At 42.6% G+C, this 23,723-nt stretch overlaps 1 protein-coding gene across 2 annotated transcripts in view; it reads left to right on the forward strand.

The window, feature by feature from the left end:
- Nucleotides 1-17,026, forward strand: part of PDE9A (phosphodiesterase 9A) — a 57,734-nt gene extending 40,708 nt beyond the window's left edge. Inside the window, exons 10-18 of one of the 2 annotated variants that reach the window (XM_030953483.1) lie at nt 1,782-1,868; nt 6,442-6,546; nt 9,108-9,190; nt 10,317-10,473; nt 12,443-12,556; nt 13,184-13,288; nt 14,046-14,174; nt 14,375-14,470; nt 16,002-17,026. In XM_030953483.1, the coding sequence (XP_030809343.1) occupies nt 1,782-1,868; nt 6,442-6,546; nt 9,108-9,190; nt 10,317-10,473; nt 12,443-12,556; nt 13,184-13,288; nt 14,046-14,174; nt 14,375-14,470; nt 16,002-16,052 (927 nt within the window). In that variant the 3' untranslated portion in view covers nt 16,053-17,026. The remainder of the gene's footprint in view (nt 1-1,781; nt 1,869-6,441; nt 6,547-9,107; nt 9,191-10,316; nt 10,474-12,442; nt 12,557-13,183; nt 13,289-14,045; nt 14,175-14,374; nt 14,471-16,001) is intronic. The other variant, XM_030953492.1, reaches the window with a different exon arrangement.
- Nucleotides 17,027-23,723: the final 6,697 nt, after the last annotated feature.

The following is a 23,723-nucleotide window of genomic DNA, read 5'->3' on the forward strand; positions in this document are numbered from 1 at the left end:
TGTTATTCATGGTTCATCACTTGTACTGCAGAAGCGTTTGCAGCAAGCCTGGCTCCTCCTCCTCAAATGCCCTCTCCCTTTTCAAGCCTTACAAGGGTCCCATTTTCAGCCTTTTGCTGCTGACCAAGAAAGCTGAACATGAAAACTGAGATTCCCTTGTGTTCAGGGGCAGGGGTTTTGGGACTGAGAGTCTCCTCCTCACTCACCCAAAGCTCTCTTGGCAACAGCTGCATTTCTAATTCAGCACTTCTGGATAAAGTTTCTTGTCTTGGAAAAGTCTTTTATTGCAAAACATATATTCTACCAGGACAAGGGGATTTTCAGCAAAATGCTGTCCATGTGATCTGAGCTCATGGCATTGTCCCTCAGGTCTTGCAGGAAAGTCTCTCCCTGCTTGGATTACTCAAAATCAGCCCAGTTGTTACTCCATGACTTATATTTATATTTCCCTGGATAAATATAAAGTTTCATTAGATTAAATTATTTTTTCTGGTGAGCTTCTAAGAGCCTAAATAACATAAAACTGACTAGAAATGCCTTCAGGACTGCATTTGTGATATTGTACCCCTCATGTTGAAACCCCTGGATTGCTTTACAGTCTAAAAACTGCATTTTCTCACACAATGGCCACATTCCATCACCTGCAGATTGAGCCTTCAGAAATGGGGATGCATTTACACATAAACTCCTGAACTCCAGGAAACTTGTTCATTTCTGACTGGTGGAAGCTGTTAGATTGAGATTATCAAGATATTTTGTTTTCAATTCTTCCAGATTATCAATCTCTTTTGTTTCAATTCTTTGACATTATCAGTATCTTTTGTTTTCAATTCTTTCAGATTATCAATATCTAGAGATTATCAGTATCTTTTGTTTTCAATTCTTTGAGATTATAAATATCCTTTGTTTTCAATTCTTTGAGATTATCAATATCTTTTTCTTTCAATTCTTAGAGGTTATCAATATCTTTTTCTTTCAATTCTTTGAGATTATCAATATCTTTTGTTTTCAATTCTTTGAGATTATCAATATATTTTGGTTTTAATTCTTTGAGATTATCGATTTTTTTGTTTTCAATTCTTTGAGATTATCAACATCTTCTGTTTTCAATTTTTTGAGATTTGAGATGTTGTCTCAAAAGAGCTGCCTGTGCCTGCATTTCAGCTGTAGGAATTCATAGTTGCAGTCTCCAAGAGGGGATAATCACAAAACTGCTGCAATTTCGTGGGGTTATAATGGGAAATCTTTTAAACAGGAAATATGAGGTAAGATAGTGGAGTTAGGAGCTCACAAGAAGTCATAAAGAATGAAGGTATTGACAAATGTGTGAAATAAATGTTTCTTCAGGGATCTCTTGTTTTCTGCTGTCATTTACTATTCTGCTGGAGCCTGATCCATTTCTGTGCAGCCAGGGAGAAGCTCCCACTGGTTTCACTGAGCAATAGTTCACGTCCCAGCTGACCTGGGAAAATGGCAATGCTTTATTTGTGAGCAGAAATTGCTGTGATACACACAAATCACCGTCACTGAAGAGGGCTGGTGTGATATTCAAAGCCCTGCACAAAACCTGTGAAGTCAACAGCAGCGTGTCTGCTTCAAAAAGCTTTCAGCCCTCTCTGCCTCCCCTCTTGCACTTTAATCATGCAGTCTTTGAACATCTTTCTTTCATCTAAAGAGGGCCCTGCAATTATTTGATGCTTGCAAGGGGGAAATTCACTTCACAGGGTGTCCTCCAGGGGTATTTACAGAGCCAACCATAACCTGCCTGTTCCTGGCTGCAGATGCTGAGCTGCTTGGAGCACATGTACCACGACCTTGGGCTGGTAAAAGACTTCAACATCAATCCTATCACCTTGAAGAGGTGGCTGGTGAGTATTTCAAGTTACTGGTGTTTGCAGTTTTTCACGTTCAAGAATCAATAAACAAGGCATTTAGTCGTGGAATTAACATGACTGGCATGAGTAATCCCAATGAAAGCAGTCAGTCTATAAAAATTCTTAAAATTTAAGCACTTCAGAAAATGTTTGCATGCTTGTGGTCACAAATGACTTTATTTTAACTGTTTTGCATGCATTTGCTGAGGTTGCCATTACTGAAAGCAGTTCATTTCTGCTGAATGCTCTTGATACCTACTGTAAATGGAGGCAAGACAAGTGCCTTCAGATATAGCTAGAAAGTGCAATAATCATTCAAAGTGCTAAATCACAGGGAGCAGAGGAAAGAGCAAGTCAGGAAGGAAAAGGAATTGCTGAGAAGGTAACTTTCTGTGCTTCAGTCTTTGATGTGAGAATGTTGCAGAGATGCAAAATGTGAGAAAGATGAGATCATACCAAAAGTGAGATGGCTGAGGCAGAAACACTGGAATATTTAAAAAGCAATGAGTTTTCAGGTCCAAGGGAGAGCAAAAGAAAGTGTTTGCTAAAAAGCTGACAAATATATTGGCTTTCTTAGAAAAAACCCCATCATGTTCCTAGAGAACTCTAAACCAGTAAATATTTTAACAATTATTTAAAAAGCATCCAGGGATAGCCTGAGGAATTATAACTCGTAAAAAGTTACCTCTGTGTCTCACAAATGCATTGAGACAATAATTAAAAACATCATGGTGTCAATTCATCATGAAGATGTTTTATAAAATAAAGACTTACACCTCATTAATCTCTTCTAATTCCCTGAGGGCACTGTTTCAGATGGATGTAGACTCCTAAAAAATTCACAAAATTAAGAGGTGGCTGGAAGGACAAAGAAAAGACTGGGTCCATCACATGTTACAGCACAGCAGGAGGCACAAGGGGCTGTCACTGCTGGGTGTCCTGCTGCAGGAGGGACACAACGAGGCACAAGCAGAGCCTGGAATAATGGATAAAATGTCACCACACAAGGCAGGAGGCTCACCTGAAATTTATTCCCAGCACTGGTGAAGCCTTTCTAGAAAAATAATATTGATTGCATTAAAGGAGACACCAAAAATTATCAAAATCTAGTAAATCTCTCCTCTGAAGAAGGCAAATGAAAAGCTGGGTGGTGTTGACCCTATAAAGCAGCAGAAGACAAGGGGTGGGATGAATCCCAACACAAACAAGGGTAACACAGAGTAGTAGATAAACCAGAAGATCTCCTCCTCCTCCTGTTTCACAGCCCAAAAACATGGGAAGCAAGGTGATATGTCAACACACACCAACAGCCCGCCCACACTCTGCTGCAGGCAGCTTCCCCAAGCTGTGTCTCCAAGCAATTTGTCACCACTAACATCTAAGGCAGCCCCACTCTGAGCAACAAAAGGGGAGTTTGTTGTGTATTTTCTACAATGGTAAGGCAGGCTGAGGTCTCCCATCATCTTGAAGAAAGAAAAATGATTTTTAAAAGCCTCAAGGGCTCTGCTCCAAAGTGGCCCAGTGTGGGCATCACTTTGTGCTGCCACATTTCTCTTCACAGAAAAAAGCAAAGCACGACTTCCCAAAAAATTTCTATAATTCATATTCTCTAAACCTCAAAAAAACCCCAAACAAACAATTCTTACCTCATTTGCTGCACCTGTGTTTGTTCACAAGTAAAATACATTATAAAAAATTATTTACCTAAAAAAACTAATAAGTGTATTTTATTTAATAAATGTATTTATTCTAGTGTATTTTAATTCGCTAACCAATTATACATACATATGTATGTATATATAATTGGTTTTTGAATGACATATACATATATATATATCAAAATTGTCAACAAAAAATCACAAAATACTATACAATAAAATACAATGAAAAACTTAACAAATTCAATATATTACATAATATTACATAATATTACGTAATATTATGTAATATTATGTTATATTCTATTCTATATATTATATTATATTATATTATATTATATTATATTATATTATATTATATTATATTATATTATATTATATTATATTATATTATATTATATTATATTATATTATATTATATTATATTATATTATATTATATTTATTATATTATATTTAATTAACCTTCTAATAAAATCCTCCTCATTATTCCTCCCAAACATCAAACAAAAAATATCACAAATAACTTTGAGCTCAAGTGGGAGAGAAAAAGCCACCTCATGCTTATCCCACATGCACTGGCTACAGAAGTCTTCCAGAAAGAGGAGGAAAAAGTGATTAATGCAACCCAGTCACTCCATCCCTCCTGAGTCAGGAGTTCCCCTGGGATGCTCTGGGCTCCAGAGCTGGATGTGCACATTGCACCCATGGAGTTTTGTGCAGTGCCATGTGTAGGCTGTGAGATCCCACCTGACAGCCATATCAGGCCATTCCTAAGCCACTTTATAAAAATGAAATGTGTTTCTAAAATCCTTGCTGCAGAATGATCTGTGCAGCTTCTGCACTGAAGCCCACAAATACTGAATAAGCACTGAAATATCACACTTCTCTTGACCTCATCCAGAGCTTTGAGGTCTCCTGGAAGTCAGGTGATGGGTTGAAGCATTTGATCCTGATGGGGTGTGAGGACTCCTGAGGTAAATTCCTGATTTAGCTGGAATTCTGTCCATGTCCTTAATTCAGGCTCAGTTACTGAGGCATGAGGGCTCTCCAGGCTTTGGAGGAGGATTCAGCAATGCTGCTGACTCTTGGCTGCTCTGTGAGGGGCAGGAAACCAGAGCAGCACTGGAATAATGACCATGGCACGTGTCAGCTGTGCCAGCCTCCCTCTGCCAGCCTGGCTGGCCCCAGCCAGGACACAGGGACACAGACAGGCTTTATCCTGCTGTGGAACGAGGGCAACCAAGCCAGCATCTGTAGAAAGTTAAACCACACAACAATGGCTCCTGTGAGCCCATGACAGCTCAGTCTCTGCCAGGCTGACAGGCAGAGAAAACCCACCCAGGTGTGCTCCAGCCTGCTGTGCATTCACATCCTCCCTGTGCCAAGCAACACGTCCCAAAGTGCCACCTCTGAGCGCTGGGAAATGATGTGACAGCCCCATTTCAGCCCTCAAGGGATCAGAGCTGCAGTTTGGATTCAGCAGGAGAGAGGACCAAGGGTGGGCTCTGAGCCCTTGACAGTCCCCCTTTAGCCACTGCAATGTTTGAAATAATACAAATTCAGGATGAGAGGACAGAGATGCAGCTGTGCTGGGATGTTTGCCCATTGCTGGCTGGCATGAGAGGGGATTTTCTGTGAGCTTTACCTGCTGGGGAATTCTTGGAACACACAAATGTGAAAAACACCTTCACTCTCCTGTGCAAATTTTAAAAGTTTAATAAAGGGCAATAGGAGACAAGGACCATAGAGGAAAGGTTGTTATGAGTGCATCTTGGCACTCAGCTAAGAGCACACTGTTATCTTCAGGGAAACCCCTTAAATACCTTTTAATTACATCAGCCCTTTGCATATTCATAGACCCTCATGCATAGTAAATTTTTTCCCCAAACTAGTTTACATGTTCCAAGAATTGTTTAGCACATCTCCTCCTTGGGATCCACCTTTTTTGAGCATGCACATTCCTTGGGTGTGGTTTTTGTCCTTTTTTACACCTCCAGTTTTGGGCCTTGGTCCACACTGTCTTCAGACAGTGAGTGCTGATAATTGGAATATCTGTACAGGTGTCCTCATCCTGTGTGCATTGGGTTTCATCCCATCCAAGCAGGAATTTTAACACAAGCATACTTACATCACTATTTCACTATTTCATCACTATTTCATACTTACATCAGCTATTTCACTACGTCTAAGCTTAATTAACAACAGAAATACAAACTGTATCTTTAAAACTAAGTTATAACACCACACATATAGAATCCAATTTCATATTTGCAAAAAGCCAATATAATAATATGTATTATAACACAAATCACACCCAGGAAGGCAGAAAGTGTCAGAGGCCCTGTGCTGTCACTCTGTCTTAGCAGAGAATAATCCTGGCCCCATAGTATAGGAATGTGCCCCTTCTTGATGGAGTGACAAAATATCCTTTGTCTCTTCAAAAAGGAAAAGAGCCCAGAAGTTTCTTTCCTCAATTAGGTAAAAAGACACCTCACAGGACTTGGGGGACTTCACCTCAAACTTAAGGATAGCTAATTGGACAAGAGCCAAAAATTCTGGCCTGAGCAATTTACTAGAAAAAGAAGAGAGCAAAGAAACTAATGGCTTTTGTGAGGTGTTTTACCAGGAGCAAGAGCTTCTTTCACCTGGCTCGGTTTTTCTCTGTTGAGTTTTGTTATTGTGCCTTTTATTAAGACTTTTCTGTTTCCAACACTACCACAGCAGGCATCCTGCTGATTTCATGCCATCTGAGGTAGCTGAGGTCTGTCGGGTGTGATACAGATCTCCAAGAGCTCATGAGACCTAGCTTGAGGAGACTCCTATTTCACAATAGGACTCCTTTAAGGATTTCCAGTGCTTGGCAAAGAGCTCTGCCACCTCTGACAGCTCCATTCCCTCTCTCTGCAGCTGTGCATCCACGACAATTACAGGAACAACCCCTTCCACAATTTCCGGCACTGCTTCTGCGTCACCCAGATGATGTACAGCATGATCTCGCTCTGCAGCCTCCAGGTACTGCCCCTCCATAGCTTTATGAGGTGTTAGAAAGTCTCTTTTCCCAGCCCTGAGATTGAAGAAGAAGGCAGAATTCCTTGGCTCTGGTTCTCAAGGTTGTTTATTTTTAGTTATCTATCACATTATTTCTCCGACCCGCTGAGGTCTGTCCAGCAGGTTCATGGCACACTGACTGCCCTTGGGGTGGTGTTATCTTTTTCTAAATTACAAACTACGTGTACATTATTTACAATAATTTTCCCATACCTATCACCTATGTTAGACAGTCTGTCTCTACTCTAAACCAATCCAAAAGTGCCACCATCACAGCAGAAGACAGAGGACAAGAAGGAGAAGGAGAAAGAACACACCCAGATTCCTCCATCTTGCCTCTTGAACCCCCATTCTAAAACCCCCAAAAATCCATTTTTCACCCTGTGACGAACTAACTATTATTCTACTTAGACTTTCACGGCTTGCAGATCCTCATGTAAGGTTGGTAATTTTTTCCATGGGTCATAATCAAAGTCACAGGTGTCTTGGGCACTGTGCCAAGGTCTCTGAGCCCCCTGGCAGGGGTTTGAGCCATCCAGGACAGCCAGAGGGATGTCCTGAATTCTGACATCTTTTTATACTAAAAACTACGTGTATTTTATTTACAATAATTTTCCAATACCTATCACCTATGTTAGACAGCCTGTCTCTACTCTAAACCAATCCAAAAGTGTCACCATCCCAAAAGAAGATGGAGGACAAGAAAGACAGGACACGCCCAGATTCCTCCATCTTGCCTTTGAACCCCCATTCTCAAAACCAAAAAATTCTACTTTTTCACCCTGTGATAAATTCACTATCACTCTATTCAAACTCTTGTGGTTTGTAACTCCTCACACAAAGCTGTTTCCACGGGTTAAAATCAAAGGCACAGGTGTCTTTGACTCCATGCCAAGGTCTCTGAGCCCCCTGCCAGGGTCTCGAGTCCTCCAGGGCAGCCAGAGGAATGTCCTGGATTTTGACACATGGCACCCACTCCATTCCCATCCTGAAACCTGAGCCACTTCTCCTGCAGAATGGGCCACCAGCCTGCTGGCAAGTGGTGGCCTTTGGGGAGGCTGCCCTTGCTCAGTCCCCAGGTGTGGGAAATGGATTTGTAGGGAATTCTCCAATCCTGACAGGAGGCTCGCACAGTGTGCATCGCTGTGCAAACCCTGAGACAAGGAATGCTGACTTAGAAATGCCGTGGAATAGGACAGACATGGTGGAGAGAGAAATGGAGCTAGAAACAAGTTGGAAAGGATGGCCTTACAAAGGATGGCCTCTGGATACCTCAGGGAAATAGAACTATGAAAGGTCCATTGTATTAAGACCCACAAAGAGTGATTTTAAATGATTGACTTTAAGGAATTTACAGTATTAATTATGGTATTAATTGCAGTATTATTTAAAGTATAGCATGGCAAAAACTGATAGGCCAAGAAACACTTACAGTGTATTACAATTAAGAAATAGCTGACTTCTGATTGTGCTGGTGTGAATTATAACATCTGTATTGTCTCACCCTTCATATGAAACTGAAAATAGAATAGAAGTTTTTTAAATGCCTCTCAGTTACCACATGTCTAGATCAGAAAAAAACTGAATCTGACACCCAGGCACACAAGGAGAGGTGTTGCATTTCCATTCCTGGCCCCCAGCACCTGCACAGCTTTCTGAGGCTGCTGGGGAGGTAACTTCACCTCCTGGATGTCCACAGTTTGTACTCTGATGGAGTGAAACATTTAGGAATGACAGACAAACCCTTACTGAGTTATGGTCTGTGGGTGTGTTCTTTGTTTGGGGCACAAAATGTTCCCACAAGAGGTTTTCTCCAAATGTGTGCTTGTCCTGTAGCCTGGCATGTATTGTATGCAGGACACACATTTCACCTTTATTTTGTCCAAAACAGCAGGCATCAATTAATTTCACTGTCTGGATAATCTGCACTCATGTATTCATTTCATTTCTTTACAAAACTGCTTTTTTCACTTAAAAAAAACCTCCTTTTTTCTCTATAGTTACACATATCAGTTACTGGCCTAATTCTGTTTTCTTGCCATTAGCAGTATGAAGAAAAATTTGCTTTAATGTAAGTCCATGCTGTTCAAAAGCTGTGGGAACACAACATTTAATTTTTCTTGCTCTTTTCCTAACTTTATTTAATGCAGAACGCAGTGGCAGCAGAGCCATCTTCCAGCCCTCCCTTTACCTAATCAGGGTGCTCAAATGACTTCTAAGAGACTGTACTGATGTCTCAGAGCTTTTATATCATCTCTGCAGTAATAGCAAGCTTCAAGGAAATTGCCTCCTCTGAGCTGCTGTTATTTCATGCAACAAAGGCAAATCTGAGTCATTTTTACTGGAAGGGAAGGCAGATTTCTCTCTCTTGACTGAAGTAAAGTAATCTAAGGAAAAATGCTTCATTTTGGTCAGATTTGCATTTCTCTAAAAAGTAAATATGTCTGGTTTCCTTATTTCTTTTGATTTACAGGGATAGGGGAAGTAGAAATCACAATACTACATTCATGTTTTGTATTTTACAGGAGAAATTTTCCCAAATTGACATTTTGATTCTCATGACTGCAGCAGTGTGCCATGACTTGGACCATCCGGGCTACAACAACACGTGAGTCTGTTCTCTTGCTTTCTCTTCCCTTAAAATCTCTTGGGAAGGTAACAATTGGAAAGTTGGCCATTTTTGCTAGATCAGGTTTTCCTTCTCACAGCTTGACCTTTTTCCTAAGGCCCTGCTGGTCACTCTCGTGGGCCAAAGCAGAACTCAGGTCTGGGTTGGGGTTTGCCAGCTGTCCTTGGCTCTGTAAGGAAAATGGGGTTTTTTTCAGATTTCTATTCAAACACTCTCCCTCCTAACTCCTGAGAAAACAAAGTGAAATACTTCACAGCTGGTAACAGAGCTATAAATTATTATAATGGAATAATTACACTAAAATTCAAAGGGGGATTTAGCTTACACTTTATTTCATAATTATAAATCATGAAGTGTACTTTACTCTGTTTATTTTCATGTGAGGAAATTATTGCTGTTGACCCACAGACACTTCTGTGTGCATGTGAAAGAGAGAGAATCTGATTTATTTGTAACCACTCATTAAATAAGGGCAGAACCCAGTTCTGATTGGGTTCAGTGAGAATCTCTGCATCTGCCATTAGTAGGGGTTGAATGAAACAGTTCCATTCTGGTTTTGTTCTACATAAAAAAACCAACCAAACAAACAAAAAAAAACTATTTAGATGGTTTTTTTAGAGGTGGGAAAACATCAAAACAGTTTTTTATTGTTCAAAACCAAAAAAACCAAAACCAGTTCCTTCTGGTTTTGTTCTACGTCATTTGAAACCAGAAACTTGGCAAAATATTAAACTAGAAATTTAGACGAGACATTTTAAATTAGAATTGTGGTGAAATTTAAAGAAGGAATAAAAAGCTTTTGGGTTTTTGGTGTTTTTTTTTGTATTGGTGTTTTAGTATTTTATATATTATATATTATATTTTGATATTTTATAATATCTTTTATATATTATAATCTTTATTGTTATACACCCACTGAGGGGAATCAACGCCTGAGATGATATTAAATATCTATTTTCTGTGAAAATCTGACTTAATACCATCAACCCAAAAAAACCCAAAGCTGCAGCTCATTGAATAAGCATAGGAAAGAATGCAAGCAGGTGGTTTGGAGCAGCTGGGGGGTGTCTGGGGAGCTTTTTGCTCAGGGTGTCCCTGCCCTCAGGTACCAGATCAACGCGCGGACGGAGCTGGCCGTGCGCTACAACGACATCTCCCCGCTGGAGAACCACCACTGCGCCGTGGCCTTCCAGATCATCTCCCAGCCCGAGTTCAACATCTTCTCCAACGTGGACCAGGACCAGTTCAAGCAGATAAGACAGGTAGGAGTGCTGGACACGCCGTTCCTGAGGTGATAAACACGCACAGAGTTCCCTGCTCCATGATGGGAGGGATTCGTCCTCCCTGGAGGGCAGGGCTGAAAAAGCCCCTCAGACTCGGGAGGATCTTGTTGAGGTGTTGTGAGAGTCCTCAGGATGAGGTGAGCGATGAGAATCTCTCCAAGTTCTTAGAATGTTGATATATTATATTATATTATATTATATTATATTACATTACATTACATTACATTATATCATATTAATGTTGTATTATTATAGTAAATAAATACTTTTTATAATATTATATATTTATTATTTATTTATATTATCTATATATTATTTATTTATATTTATTTATAGAATACTATTTATTTATATTATGTATTATATAATTTCTTATATAATTATACTATTTATTATATACTTATACTATTTTTATATTATTTTATATTATATTTATATATTTATATTATATTTATATTATATAATAATTTATTAATATTATGCATCATATAATATATAATATAATTATAGTAATTTTATATAATTTTATATTGTATTTATATATTTATTTTATATAATTATTTATTTATATTTATTTATATAGTTATATTATATTATATTATATTATATTATATTATATTATATTATATTATATTATATTATATTATATTATATTATATTATATTATATTATATTATATTATATTATATGAAAATGATATACTAAAACTATACCAAAGAAAGAGAAAGGAGACATCAGAAGGCTAGAAAAGAATTAATAATAAAAACTCGTGACAGAGAGTCCGACACAGCTGGCTGTGATTGGCCATTAATTAAAAACAATTCACATGCTGGGTAAACAATTCTCCAAATCACATTCCAGAGGAACAAAACACGGAGAAGCTGAGGCTTCTTATCTTGTCAAGAGAAGAAATCCTGGTGAAGGGATTTTTCAGAAAACATCACAGTGACAGATCTGAGAGGGATTCTTGGAAAACTTCCACAGCAGCACTCCCTGGAATGCGTTGCTGAGGAATAATGAGTGCGTCCTGATGATTAAAGCCTATGACATTTTGGGGGTAGATGTTTAGATTGTTGGAGGAGCCAATTAGCTCTGACTGGAGAAGGATTAAGCTCTCAGGGCAGAAGTTTGTGCTTTACGGGAACACTGTATTAATTTTAAGAGGGGCTTCAAAAGGGGAAAAGATTTGCAGCAGCAGAGCATTTGCACTCTTGGAAGAGGCCCTGGTACACTGGGAATCATCACAGTTATGTCTGAGGCACTGAACAATGTTACAATTCCCATCAGGGCTCTAAGGGCCAAAATTCAGTCTTAATTTCCACATTACACCTTCCTCACATACCGAGTGAAGAAGCAGTATAAGGGCTGGTTGGAGTTCCTGATTTTGCCAATGTGTGGGAAACTGGCATGGGCCCAAAATGGACTGTTCTGTATGAAAACCCACAACTTTAAATTAACCACGTTTTCCCTTCATAAACTCTGCACAGAAGGAGGATACAGAGCTCCCTGTCCTCATCCAAGTGTTTCAAATCCCTTAATCCAAAGAGGATGGGCACAGCTGGCATCCACATCAGGATTTTTGTCTCAGGGCTCTAAGAGTCAGCAGCAAAACCCACAGTGCCTTCCAAGGAGAGGAAAGTGGATCTTGGCAGCCAGAGTGTGGCTTTCAACATCCTGTTGTATGGTTTGCTTTTCTACAATTAGTCAATGAGAAAGGAAAAACCTCAGTGTCTCTGGAATATCACAGAAAACCATGATCCTCATGTACCACGAACTCTTTATAACCCTCTTCCCATTTCCTTGGCAGCTCCAAGTCAGAAACTTCCCCTTCCAGCATGAGCAATTCAGTGCATTTGAGGCATTTTGTGTGCAAGACAGACCCTGCTTTGGCTTTAGCAGACCTTGTGAGGAATGTCAAGTTAATATGTGAACATGTTTTCTTTGCTAGGGGATAATTACGTTAATCCTGGCTACAGACATGGCGAGACATGCAGAAATACTGGACTCTTTCAAGGAAAAAATGGAAAACTTTGATTACACAAATGAAGAACATATGACCTGTGTAAGGAGGTTTTGTGGATTGTTATTTTTCTGTGCATGGAGTGAAAGCTTGTAGATTAACTTTTGTCTGTTGAAAAACTGAGATTCAATATATATTATCAAAAACTAATCCATCCTAGACCAAAAAATAATTACAATTTGGAAGTGCTCTTTATTAAATAGATTTTTCCAGCTTTAGAAATCCTGGAATCCCATCAGGAAAATTAAAAAAATTTACTCTATTAGGCCACAAATTCTTACCATTCTTTACTGTGGGGCAAAAAAATTCCATAAGAGTAAAACCACTGGTCTCCTCTATTCCCCAGTGCAGCTGTGTTTGATTTCCAGGGAAATCTTTTCCCAGCTGCCTCTGAGTGTTCCACAAAAACCTTAATGGTCACTTGTGACTGAATCTCTTCCTGCAGCAGATAAATGCACATCCCACTGTGACACATCCCAGAGAGGGGATAAATGATTTATACAGAGCAGCTGAGAGAGGGATAAAGGATCCAGACCATTTAAGATCTCTGGTTAAATCCTGAAATTGTCCTTTCTGGTTGAAAGCATTGCAAGGACAGGGGTTGTGGAAAAGGGGGAAAGGGCTGGCTTTAGGAGTGCAGCATTGAATTGAAGTGTCATCCTCTTTCAGCTGAAGATGGTGCTGATAAAATGCTGTGACATCTCCAACGAAGTCCGCCCGATGGAGGTGGCAGAGCCCTGGGTAGATTGCTTGCTGGAGGAGTATTTTATGCAGGTAAGAGAGAGGGAGAGATGCAATTGCACAATTTCACAATTTTCTGCTATTTCCAAATCCCACGGGTGCTTCACTGTTTGACAGCCCAGTCTGGTTCTAGCTCTGAACTACCTGGTTTAGTGGAAGTTTCCCTGCCCATGGCAGGGGGTTGGAACTGGATGATCTTTGAGGTCCTTTCCAACCCAAACCATTCTGTGATTCTATGGAAAGCTTCTATCACAGAAAGTCAGAGAAAAATGCCAGCAAAAGAACCTGCTCAGTAAGCAAGTGGATGCAACTGATTTTCTCTTTTAATCATTAGTAAAGAATGAGATACAATTTCTGTTTGAATACCTGAAAATAATCACTCTCTGGAGAACAACGAGGAAATCACAGAACTATTCCATCTCTCTCAGAGCAGCAAGAGCCATTACCAGCTTTCTGAATGCTCTGAAATATTTTACCTCACAAGTCCAGTGGGCTTGCAAAGGGAGCCAGCCGCCCTGCAAGCCTGGAGGTGAACACTTTGATGCTGGTGCTGAGCAGAAATAACTGAACAGAATTCTCTTTATTCAGATGCTTCTCTCCACAAAGAAGAGACATTGCCCTGAGGGCAGCACATCCTTGTTCTGTGCTACCTCCAGACACCTCTGTGATCTGCATCTGAGGGCTGCTCATCTGCTTGCTGCATCGCTCTCCTCGCAGCCTGCTAGACAGGATTAATATTTGTTATCCCTGGCTTTGTCATCTCTGGGTTGTTTCTCTGGGTTTGTTCCAGAGCGACCGAGAAAAATCCGAGGGGCTCCCGGTGGCGCCGTTCATGGACCGCGACAAAGTGACCAAACCCACGGCACAGATCGGCTTCCTCAAGTTCGTCCTCATCCCCATGTTCGAGACAGTGACCAAGGTAAAGTCACCCAGGGCCAGAAACCAGGCAGGGGGAGAGCAGAGCTGCAGTGTTTGCCCCACCAGGGGTTTGGTTACCCAGGGAAATGGGGATGTACCTTCCACGCCCCATTTTCAGCATGTACGGTTAAACGATGCAGCAGCAAGTTGAGGAATGCAAAAGGAAATGCTGATACAAGTCTTTCTCTTGTTCCCACCTAGCTGTTCCCAGAAGTGGAGGAGGTGATGCTCCAGCCTCTGTGGGAATCCAGGGACCACTATGAGGGGTTAAAACAGATAGATGATGCTATGAAAGAGGTAAACTCCAATTATCTCCTTGATACTGCAAACATTATAATTGAATAAGCCAAACATTATAATTAAGCAGCAGCCTAATTCTGAAAAAGTGGGAATGCTCATGGCATAATCATTATCCTGATAAACACATGCATTACACCTGCCTGGAGAGAGGTGTGTGCCACAAGCAGTAAAAACAAGTCCTTGCAGAGTCCACCAGGAACCACACAAGTATGGGCACGGGACAGGAGCTGCTTGCAAGGCACAGACTCCAGGGATAACCCCTGAAGGGTGCACAGCTCTCCCTGGAGGGATCTGCCCTCCCTTGAGAAGGAATTTGCCTGGGTTAAGCTGCAGCAAAATGCTCTGGGGCTGGGCAGTTCAAGTTTTGCAGCACCAGTGCATGAGTTTGTTTTCTGGGAAGGAACTTCCAGTCACCTGTGCGTCATCAAGGATGCTCTTGGCATTTTATGAGGAATCACTGTGTCGTGCAAAGCACCCAGGAGGATTAAACACGAGTGAAGCCCTTTAATTGCCCACTGGGGACTTTAATGTACAGAGCATCTCTCATTTTGTAAGGCTCAGGGGAGGTGGGAATTCCAGGTAACCACATCTGCTGCCTCTCAGCAGGTCTGCATTGCCTCGGGAGCCTGGCAGGGTGGAGAGCAGTGCCCAGGGCAGCACTCAGAGTGCTGGTCCAGCTCCCTGTGGTTCTGCACATCTCTTCCAGTGCCTCTTTTCCCTGCCAAGATCCACTACAAAATGTGCCCTAATGGCATCACAGAGTAGGGAGCTTCTGACATGAAAAAATTCACCATGTAGGCAGGCTACTATCAGCCACTCCATCATTAAAATAAGGTGGGAAGTGCCCTGGAGCAGCAGTTGTGCTGATACTGTTTGATATGTGGGTAATGAAGGTCCCTCCACTTGATCATCCATGAGTGGAACTGAGGCTTTGCTGTAGCTCCCATCTCCTCCCAAGTGCTTTGGAGAAAAAGCCCCTCAGCACTTCAAGTACTGAGGCTGGTTGATCAAAGAGCACAGGCTCTGAGGGCACTAAATTTTAAAGGAGAACAAAGCCTTTTGGGCATTTTTTCCTTTTAGACAGGAGCATTTGTCAAACAAGGGCAAAAGGACTCAAATACGACTACCAGACTTTCTGAGTTTTATTCACCTTTCAAGTTGAGCTGAGATTTTACTCCTGGTTTACAGAAGCTGCCAAAACAGCATTTTTATACAAACTGATGGAGCTTTAATTGCAGTGTATTGGCACAAGAGGCCTTAAAAAATAGGAGCTGCTTGAATTCAGAAATATTCTAAAACAAGAGGACCTAATTAATAATCTGAGAGCCTGGTACAATAGCCAATGAGAAAGACTGAGCTCTGTTTGCCCAGGACGTTCATCCAGAACTGTTTGGATGAAACAATGCCTGTGATATTCCAAGCTGCTGCCTATTATTTCCCAGGAAATGTTGCAGATGCCTTGTGGGGAGCACAGCAGCACTGTGAGTGTGAGTCAGGGGGATTAATCCTGCTCTGCTCTTCGTTCCAGCTGCAGAAACAGAAAAGTGAAGGTTTGACCACCGGCAGTACCGAAAAGTGAGAGGAAACGGCCTTTGAACAAATAAACCGCGAGCCTTGAGGCTACCCTGCTTTGAGAAATGCTCCATTGGCCAAGCAGAGGTGGTGGCTACATCAAAATCCAAGTGGGACCATGCAGTGAGAGATGGATCCACAGCCTGCAGCCTCCTCACAGAGCTGCTGCTGCCGTCGGACACCGCGGGCAGCACAGACTCCTGAATTCCCACCACAGCCTCCTGGCAGGATTCTCCAGACTCTGAATCCTCACCACAGCCTCCTGGCAGGATTCCCCAGGCTCTGAATTCCCACCACAGCCTCCTGGCAGGATTCCCCAGGCTCTGAATCCTCACCACAGCCTCCTGGCAGGATTCTCCCTGTGGACGCTGCTCAGGCTGCAGCACAGCTCCATCCTTCAGCAGATCTGCCTTCCTGGTGACCCAGCTGCCCACAGTGTGTACAGACAAATCAGAGTTTAGCTAAGGAGCCTTTCCTGGGACATGATCCCCTGGCACCAGGGGTTGTTTTAGTCAAGACACTCTCTGTATGTGTACAGCAGGATGCTAATTACAGCATAGCTCACCCGATGCTTATACACTGACAAGGGTCCAGGCATGCATTTTTGTTTGCCTGGTAACCCCTAATGACACATTTCTCCTCATTATTCTCTGAATTTTATAGTTCACAGTACATTCAGAAGCCCAACGTAGTGGATGCAATTTTCTTTTCTTTTTTTTTTTCTACATTAGAAGAAATCAGAAGAAACCTTCATGAGTTTGCAGGGTGGCTTTGTGACCTGGTACAGCTGGACACCATGGGATCCTTCAGCACGAGCAAAGAAGGGAGCACAAAGCTGAAAAAACCACAGTGCAAACACATTTTTATCCTTGTTGATGCAAAAAAAAAAAAAACCAACAAGAGACACCTTCAAAGATGTACAGATTTTTTTTTTTTTAACTTTTAAACCGATCTGCTAAATAATATATTCTTCTACAGAAATGGGTGTTATTGCTTCATTTTGTGTATGTGTTCACACGAGAACAGTCCATGTTCCTAAAGCCCAATAATGAATACAAGGGAAGGGGCTGTACAGGAGAGGGGAGGGATGGCTTTCCTTGGAGGAGAAGCCTTGGGATTATTCCTATGGTATACCATGGAAAGCTGCAGTTCCATTGATGGTTGGGTGTCGGGATCTCTAGCTGCTCACAGTGACCCCGAGAAGAGTTAGTTAGTTAGTTAGTTAGTTAGTTAGTTAGTTAGTTAATATTCCCAGCCAGGCGGTCGAAGGAGGAGTCAGGGCTCTTCAGTTCTCGGTCTCAAGGTTGTTTATTGTTCCTTATCTATAAAATATTTCCTCCTGTACAGCTGAGGTCCACTCAGCAAGACAGTCAGAGGCACTCTGCCTGCCCCCAGGGCAGTGTTATGTCTTTATACTAAAAACTACGTGTACAATGTTTACAATTACTTTCCAATCCCTATCACCTATGTTAGACAGTGAGCTTCTACTCTAAACCAATCTAAATGTGCCAACATCCCAGCAGAAGATGGAGGCTAAGAAGAAGAAGGAGAAAGGCTGGACACACCCAGTTCCCTCCATCTTGCCCCCTGAACCCCCATACCAAAAACCCCAAAATCTACTTTTTCACCTTGTGATAAATTCACTATTATTCTACCTAAACTGTTGTGGCTTGCAGATCTTCATCTAAGGCTGGTAACTTGCTCCATGGGTCATAATCAAACCCACAGGCACCTTGTGCTCTGTGTCAGGGTCTCTGAGCCCCTGGCAGGGGTCTTGGCAATGCAGGACAGCCAGAGGGGTGTCCTGGGTCCTGACAGTTGGGAGCCAAGCTGTGCCCAGGTATTGCAGCAGTGAGAACAGACAGTGCTGGGATTGATTCCTGTGCACCACCACACCAAAGGGAAGGCTGGAATAAATCCCCCACAGGAATCAAGCCACAGCCATGATGCTCACCTGGTTTCTCCCAGCTGGGAAGGGTTGTTTTTGCTGAGGGTTTCAGGCCCTACCATGGCGTGGGAGCAGGGATTCCATGCACACAGTGCTGGCATCTCCCACACTGGCAGTCACAGGCAAGGACATTGCTGAGCTTCCCCTTGTTCCCCCAGCTCTGTAAATCCCACAGCTGCAGCTGGTTTGTCAGAGGGATGAGCAGAAAGGGGAAAATCCTTCACCCCATGGCCCTGGAAACACTTCAGGCAGCTCAGCCTCTCTGGCAGGTCTCTGGTACCAGCCCTGAACTGCCAATCCTGCCTCCTGCTCTGGAAATTCAGATTGTTCTCCTCTTGTTTCTGCACATTAATCCTGAGTTTATCTCTCATTTCTCCCTCAGTGCAATTTCCCGTGTTTGGTCTCTTCCATTAGCACACAATTGTGTTATTTCAGTTACTCTCCAATCTCTCAGGGAGATTCAAATTACCCCAAAACTTCCATCCCTCTACTCTGTTCCTACCTGGAGGTTTCCAGAGACCCAGGACAGACTCACAGCTGGTTCTGTCTGCTGCTGCCTCCTCCTTTAAACAGCTTTTTGTGTGTGCTTTTGGGCTTTCTGCTGCAAACTGGGAAGAGCTCTGATCCCTGGATTTGAACAGATCCCAAGGGAAATGGAAAGATCCAAGCCCAGGGTCAGCTCCAACTCACACAGAATCTTCATGAATGGATGAACCACACCCTAGGTTTGATTAACCTCAAACCGATGCTTGAAGGTCGAACCTGAATTACATGGTGTGAGAAACAACTGCTCACTTTGAAAATCTAAAAAGGTTTATTAAAGCTTAACATAAATACAACAAAGGATTGCATAAGGAAAAAGCTGCAGTGCTGGGAACTGCCCCTCATGGATACCACATGGCCAGTGCATCTTCAGGCTGGATGCTCAGTCTGTTATACCCCTGGGGGCTGCATCAGCCAGCCCTGGCCCCTCCCAAAGTCTGTCAGTCAGCTCTTCTGTGCCATTTATCAGTGCAAACTGCTTTCTTGTCACTGCATTGGAGCTCAGGGGTTGCCATGCCTCACCCCCTAAGCACCCCCAAGCTTTTCCATTCCCAGCTGCCCCATGCAAGGGACACCTGTGCAGCTCCTTTGTACCTGTGCTGGACAGCCCAGGCTGTGTGATGGCAACAATACAGGGGGAAAGGGAACTGTGGGGAGAACAGAGGACATCTAAACCACAATAACATAACCATACATCACTAAAGCTTTTATTAATATTCACACAATCGTTATCCCTTGATTGTGAGAGCCAATCATCTCATTATCCATCTATAACATGTTGTTTGTGCCCTTTTTCTTTCCTCAGTCTTACAATCCAAAGTACATTCCCAGATTGTTCCTCTGTGGAACTCTTCACCACTTTTGCACGAGTAGATGGAATTTGCCATCTCCATTCAGGCAGATTTCTGTCCCAAACCAGCTCCCAGGGCAGATGAGCTGTGCAGGAGCCATCAGCAATTGCTCAGGCCTTGCCAGCACTGCTCACACCAGATGAGAAAAGCTGCTGTGCAAACTTCACTGTCCCCTCCTCCCACTAAAACTTCCTAAGAGTTAGATCCTTACAGGAAGTTTTGTTTCGGCTGGAAGGGTTTTCTCTAACCACAAACCTTAATCCAGCAATTATTTATCCATCTGCTTAGCTCCCACCAGCCCTGGCACTGAAGGAGCTTCTTCCTTGGCTTTCTCTGACTGAAGGATTTTTGGGAATTGATTGCTTGTTTTGGCCTGCAACATTTTTAGGAGCAACCAAAAAACAAAAAAAACCTGTTTACTGGAGAGAGATGAACAAAGGATGTTGATGAAATCCTGCTGAATGTTTTGGAGCTGCATCAGAAATGTGGAAAAAGGGAATGCAACCCATCCTCAGGGCTGCAGCAGTGACTGTGGTGATGGTGTCATGGGCTGTGAGGGTTATTGAAAGAACAGGCAACACCCAGGCTGCTTTCACAGGCAGCTGTAAAATTAAAAAAAAAACCCATGTAATCACAACCAGCTGATGGTATAAATGGGAATACCACAGTATTTTTTTTAAATCTCATTTGTCTTTGTAATATTAGATTTCTATGAGACAGTCCTCCCAAGATATGTTTAACCAAGGGAAATGCAAGGCATTCTCTCATAACTCTAGTTTCTTATGCTTTTCCCACAATATTTAACATTGTGATTCATATGCTAATTAAAGGATTTGAGAATCTCAGGCAATCAGCCCATTAAAATGTCACTCATTTTCAAGGTGGCATTTTAAAACCAGACTCAGCATGAGAATGAGGTTTTTTTGAGGCAGGGAGACAGATGTCTGAGCGTGATTTAATCTTTTCTCCCCCTGTTCCAAAGCCTAAGGGTGGGTATTGTGTCTCAGTGTTGTTTCTGCTTACAGTAGGTGTCTTACAGAGAATTTTCTATGACCTGTTGCAGCTTTCAGCATCACGACAGTGCCAGGTGCACCCCAGCCTTGCACTGCTCTCCCAGACTTGTGATCAAAGCTGAGCATGAAATGGGTTATAACAATCCCACACCATTTAGCCTGGGAAACTAATGATGAGCTCTGGGATTTTACTTCTTTTTTTTTTTCTTTAAGCTGTGAGATCCCACAGCCCATTACTCCGTGTTTTAGTGTGGTTTGATAATTGGATCAAACTGAGGCTGCATGTCTTGGGAGGGAAACAGCTTTTTAAAAATGGGAGTGCCCTCACAGCAGCCAATTTACAGGGGAAGTTTAGTGTCTGTTAATACAGGAGCCATGTAATGCCACAGGAGTGTCTGTACATGGAATTGTTCATCTCAGAGCTGCCTCTGAGCAGCAATAACAGCATCTGCCCCATGTGGGAGTTTGAGCCCATCAGGAGAAGCACTGCCATGCCCTGTTCAATTTTCCCATTTTAACAGCAGGTTTTTGCTGCAAACTTCTCTGTAAAAACATCTGAAGAGCAAGTTTACCTGCATGCCTGGTTGTCAGGGTCTCCAGCTGGTCAGAGTGACCCCAAGATGTGTTAGAAAGTCTCTTTTCCCAGCCTGGTGCTTGAAGAAGGAGTCAGAGCTCTTAATTTCTCGGTCTCAAGGTTGTTTATTGTATCTTATCTATAAATTCTTTCTCCTGTCCAGCTGAGGTCCATCCAGCAGCACAGACAGAGGCACTCTCCCTGGCCCTGGGGCAGTGTTTGCTTTTATACTAAAAACTACGTGTACAATGTTTACAATTACTTCCCAATACCCATCACCTATGTTAGACAGTGAGCTTGTACTCTAAACCAATCTAGAAGTGCCAACATCCCAGCAGAAGATGGAGGCCAAGAAGAATAAGGAGAAAGGCTGGACACACCCAGATTCCTCCATCTTGCCCCCTGAACCCCCATTCTAAAAACCCCAAAATCTACTTTTTCACCTTGTGATAAATTCACTATCATTCTACTTAATTTGTCATGGCTTGCAGATCTTCATCTAAGGTTGGTAACTTGCTCCATGGGTCATAATCAAAACCACAGGGGCACCTTGGGCTCCGTGCCAGGGTCTCTGAGCCCCTGGCAGGGGTCTTGGCCATCCTGGACAGCCAGAGGGATGTTCTGGGTTCTGACACCTGGTCTGTGGGATTAAGAGCCACACTCTGCTTTTATTCTCCTGTCATGCTGTAAAAATTTCTGTGAGAGAGCAAACAGAGAGGGCAAATCCTCTACCCCACTGACACAAAACCTCCCCTATTTGCCTGTTTCCCATCTCCTTGGCTTACCTGTGGCTATAAAACAAAGGATCAAGCCTGTCAGGGATGAGGAGCACTCACCTCCAGCCCACAGGAGGAGTTTATAGGACTCTTTCACTTACTTCATAATCATTCTAGTTTTATTCCCCCTTGCAGCCACCGTAGAAAATAAACTACTCAAACTCTAAAGGAGCCTCATACAGAACCATCCAGCTGCTGCTCTGACTCCCAGCTCAAAGAAATTACTGCCCAAGAGGTGATTCTGGGGCCTCCTGAGCCCCCCTTCTGTATGCACCCCCTCTTCCACACAGCACCTTTGTCAATAGGATTGTTCAGTACCAGAAAAATACAGCAAGAACTTTCTGAAGTGTGTTTAAAATAAAAGAGCTTGGATGTTCCTTTTCTAGGCAAGACGGGAGAGCAGCAGGTGATCTCTCCTTTCTCTCAGCTCTCCAGGGCAGTGCCTAGGCAGAGATACAGTTTGGACTCTGAAAAAATGGGACCTTGGAGGTCCGTGTGTGTGAATGCTGTGACGGCACAAAAACCCCAGTGTCAGGAAAATTAATCCACAAACACCAGAGGTTTATATCCAAAAAGGAGACAGAGGAGTTCTTTTACTTTATTGGAATAAAGGGAGAGGCCATGGGGCATTCCCCTGGGATCTCTCCAATTTTTGGAGGACTCAGACTCCTTTTTATCCCAATTTCCCAGCCCCTTTTCCCTTCTCTCTTTCCCCATTGGCTGAGGTACTTGAGAGGTACAGACTGCCCGGAATCCCTCTAATGTATAACCCTCCTTTTTCATTTTTAATTCTTATGGAATTTAGGGGTTTTTCTTCCCCGTTGTTTCTTTCATCTTTCAATGTCTAATTTCATTTATCAGCAAACTTACAAAAGTTTATTTGTAAAAGCAAAGGTCTTTTCCCATTCATCAATCAGTGAAATCCTTCCCATTGTTTATCTCCCAGTGCTGGTTTTTCTACCAGCAGACCCACAGCTTGTTTGTAAAGACAAATCTGCTATTCCTCTCACCAGTAAATCATAATAATAAATTTAATAATCTGCCACTGGCTTCAAATCCCTTCTAGAGCGAGTCAGCAAGCCAGGGCTTCCCTCTCCTTTCAAACAATCCACATTTGTAAGGCACCTTGTGGTTTTTTGGATGCAAAACCCAACATTCCCGTTACCAGAAAATAAAAACTTGTGGCCAGTTTTTGGATGTCCCCATAAAGGAAGGAGCTGTAACCAACAGGTCAGACACTGAGGTGTAGCAAATCTGGCTCTTGGCTAGTGAGAAATCAAACTCACAGACACAAAAAAAGCTTTCTGGCTATTTTGGCAGGTAGTCAGGAATCACAGGTGTACTCAGGCACAAGCACACACATAAAGCAGCTATCTGCAGACAATTTTGTAACACCACTCTTGGCTCTGTTGCAAGACAAACAGAACCAGGAGGGTTTGGGAAGTGCAGACCGGTGTTGTCGCAGCCAACGTTTGCTGTAAAGGCTCTGAGGAAAAATCTGCTTTCCAAACTGTGTGGAAGCACAGTTACAGCCTGGCTGGCAGACCCAGCATATCCTCTGCCCTAAAGCTCCAAACTGACAGGGACTTGGAGCAGCTCTGTCATTTTATAAAAAAAAAAACCAAAAAAAAACCAAAAACCCCCACTTGTTCTCTTGTTCTCAGCCCACTGATGGTGTTCTGGGCTCAGGATAGCTGGGACACACTCCAGGCTGGAAAATGGCATGAGAAAATCAACACAAAACCACATAAATCCTCCTCAGATTCGTGTGCCCAAGCCATGCCTTCTGGAATGCCCAGCTAGCAGCTGCCCTGGGTAAGCCCTGGGAGCCAATTTGTCCCTCAGTGCTGCTGCTGCCGCTTCAGGGCTGGCAAAATTACATCTTGTAATTCAGGGCATTGCCAAAACACACCTGAAGCACCAGCAGGCTTGGGGCACTAACCACCTCTCTGGGAAGGTGCAAAGATTTCCCT

Source organism: Camarhynchus parvulus, chromosome 1, assembly GCF_901933205.1.
Source record: "Camarhynchus parvulus chromosome 1, STF_HiC, whole genome shotgun sequence".
Lineage (NCBI taxonomy): Eukaryota > Metazoa > Chordata > Aves > Passeriformes > Thraupidae > Camarhynchus > Camarhynchus parvulus.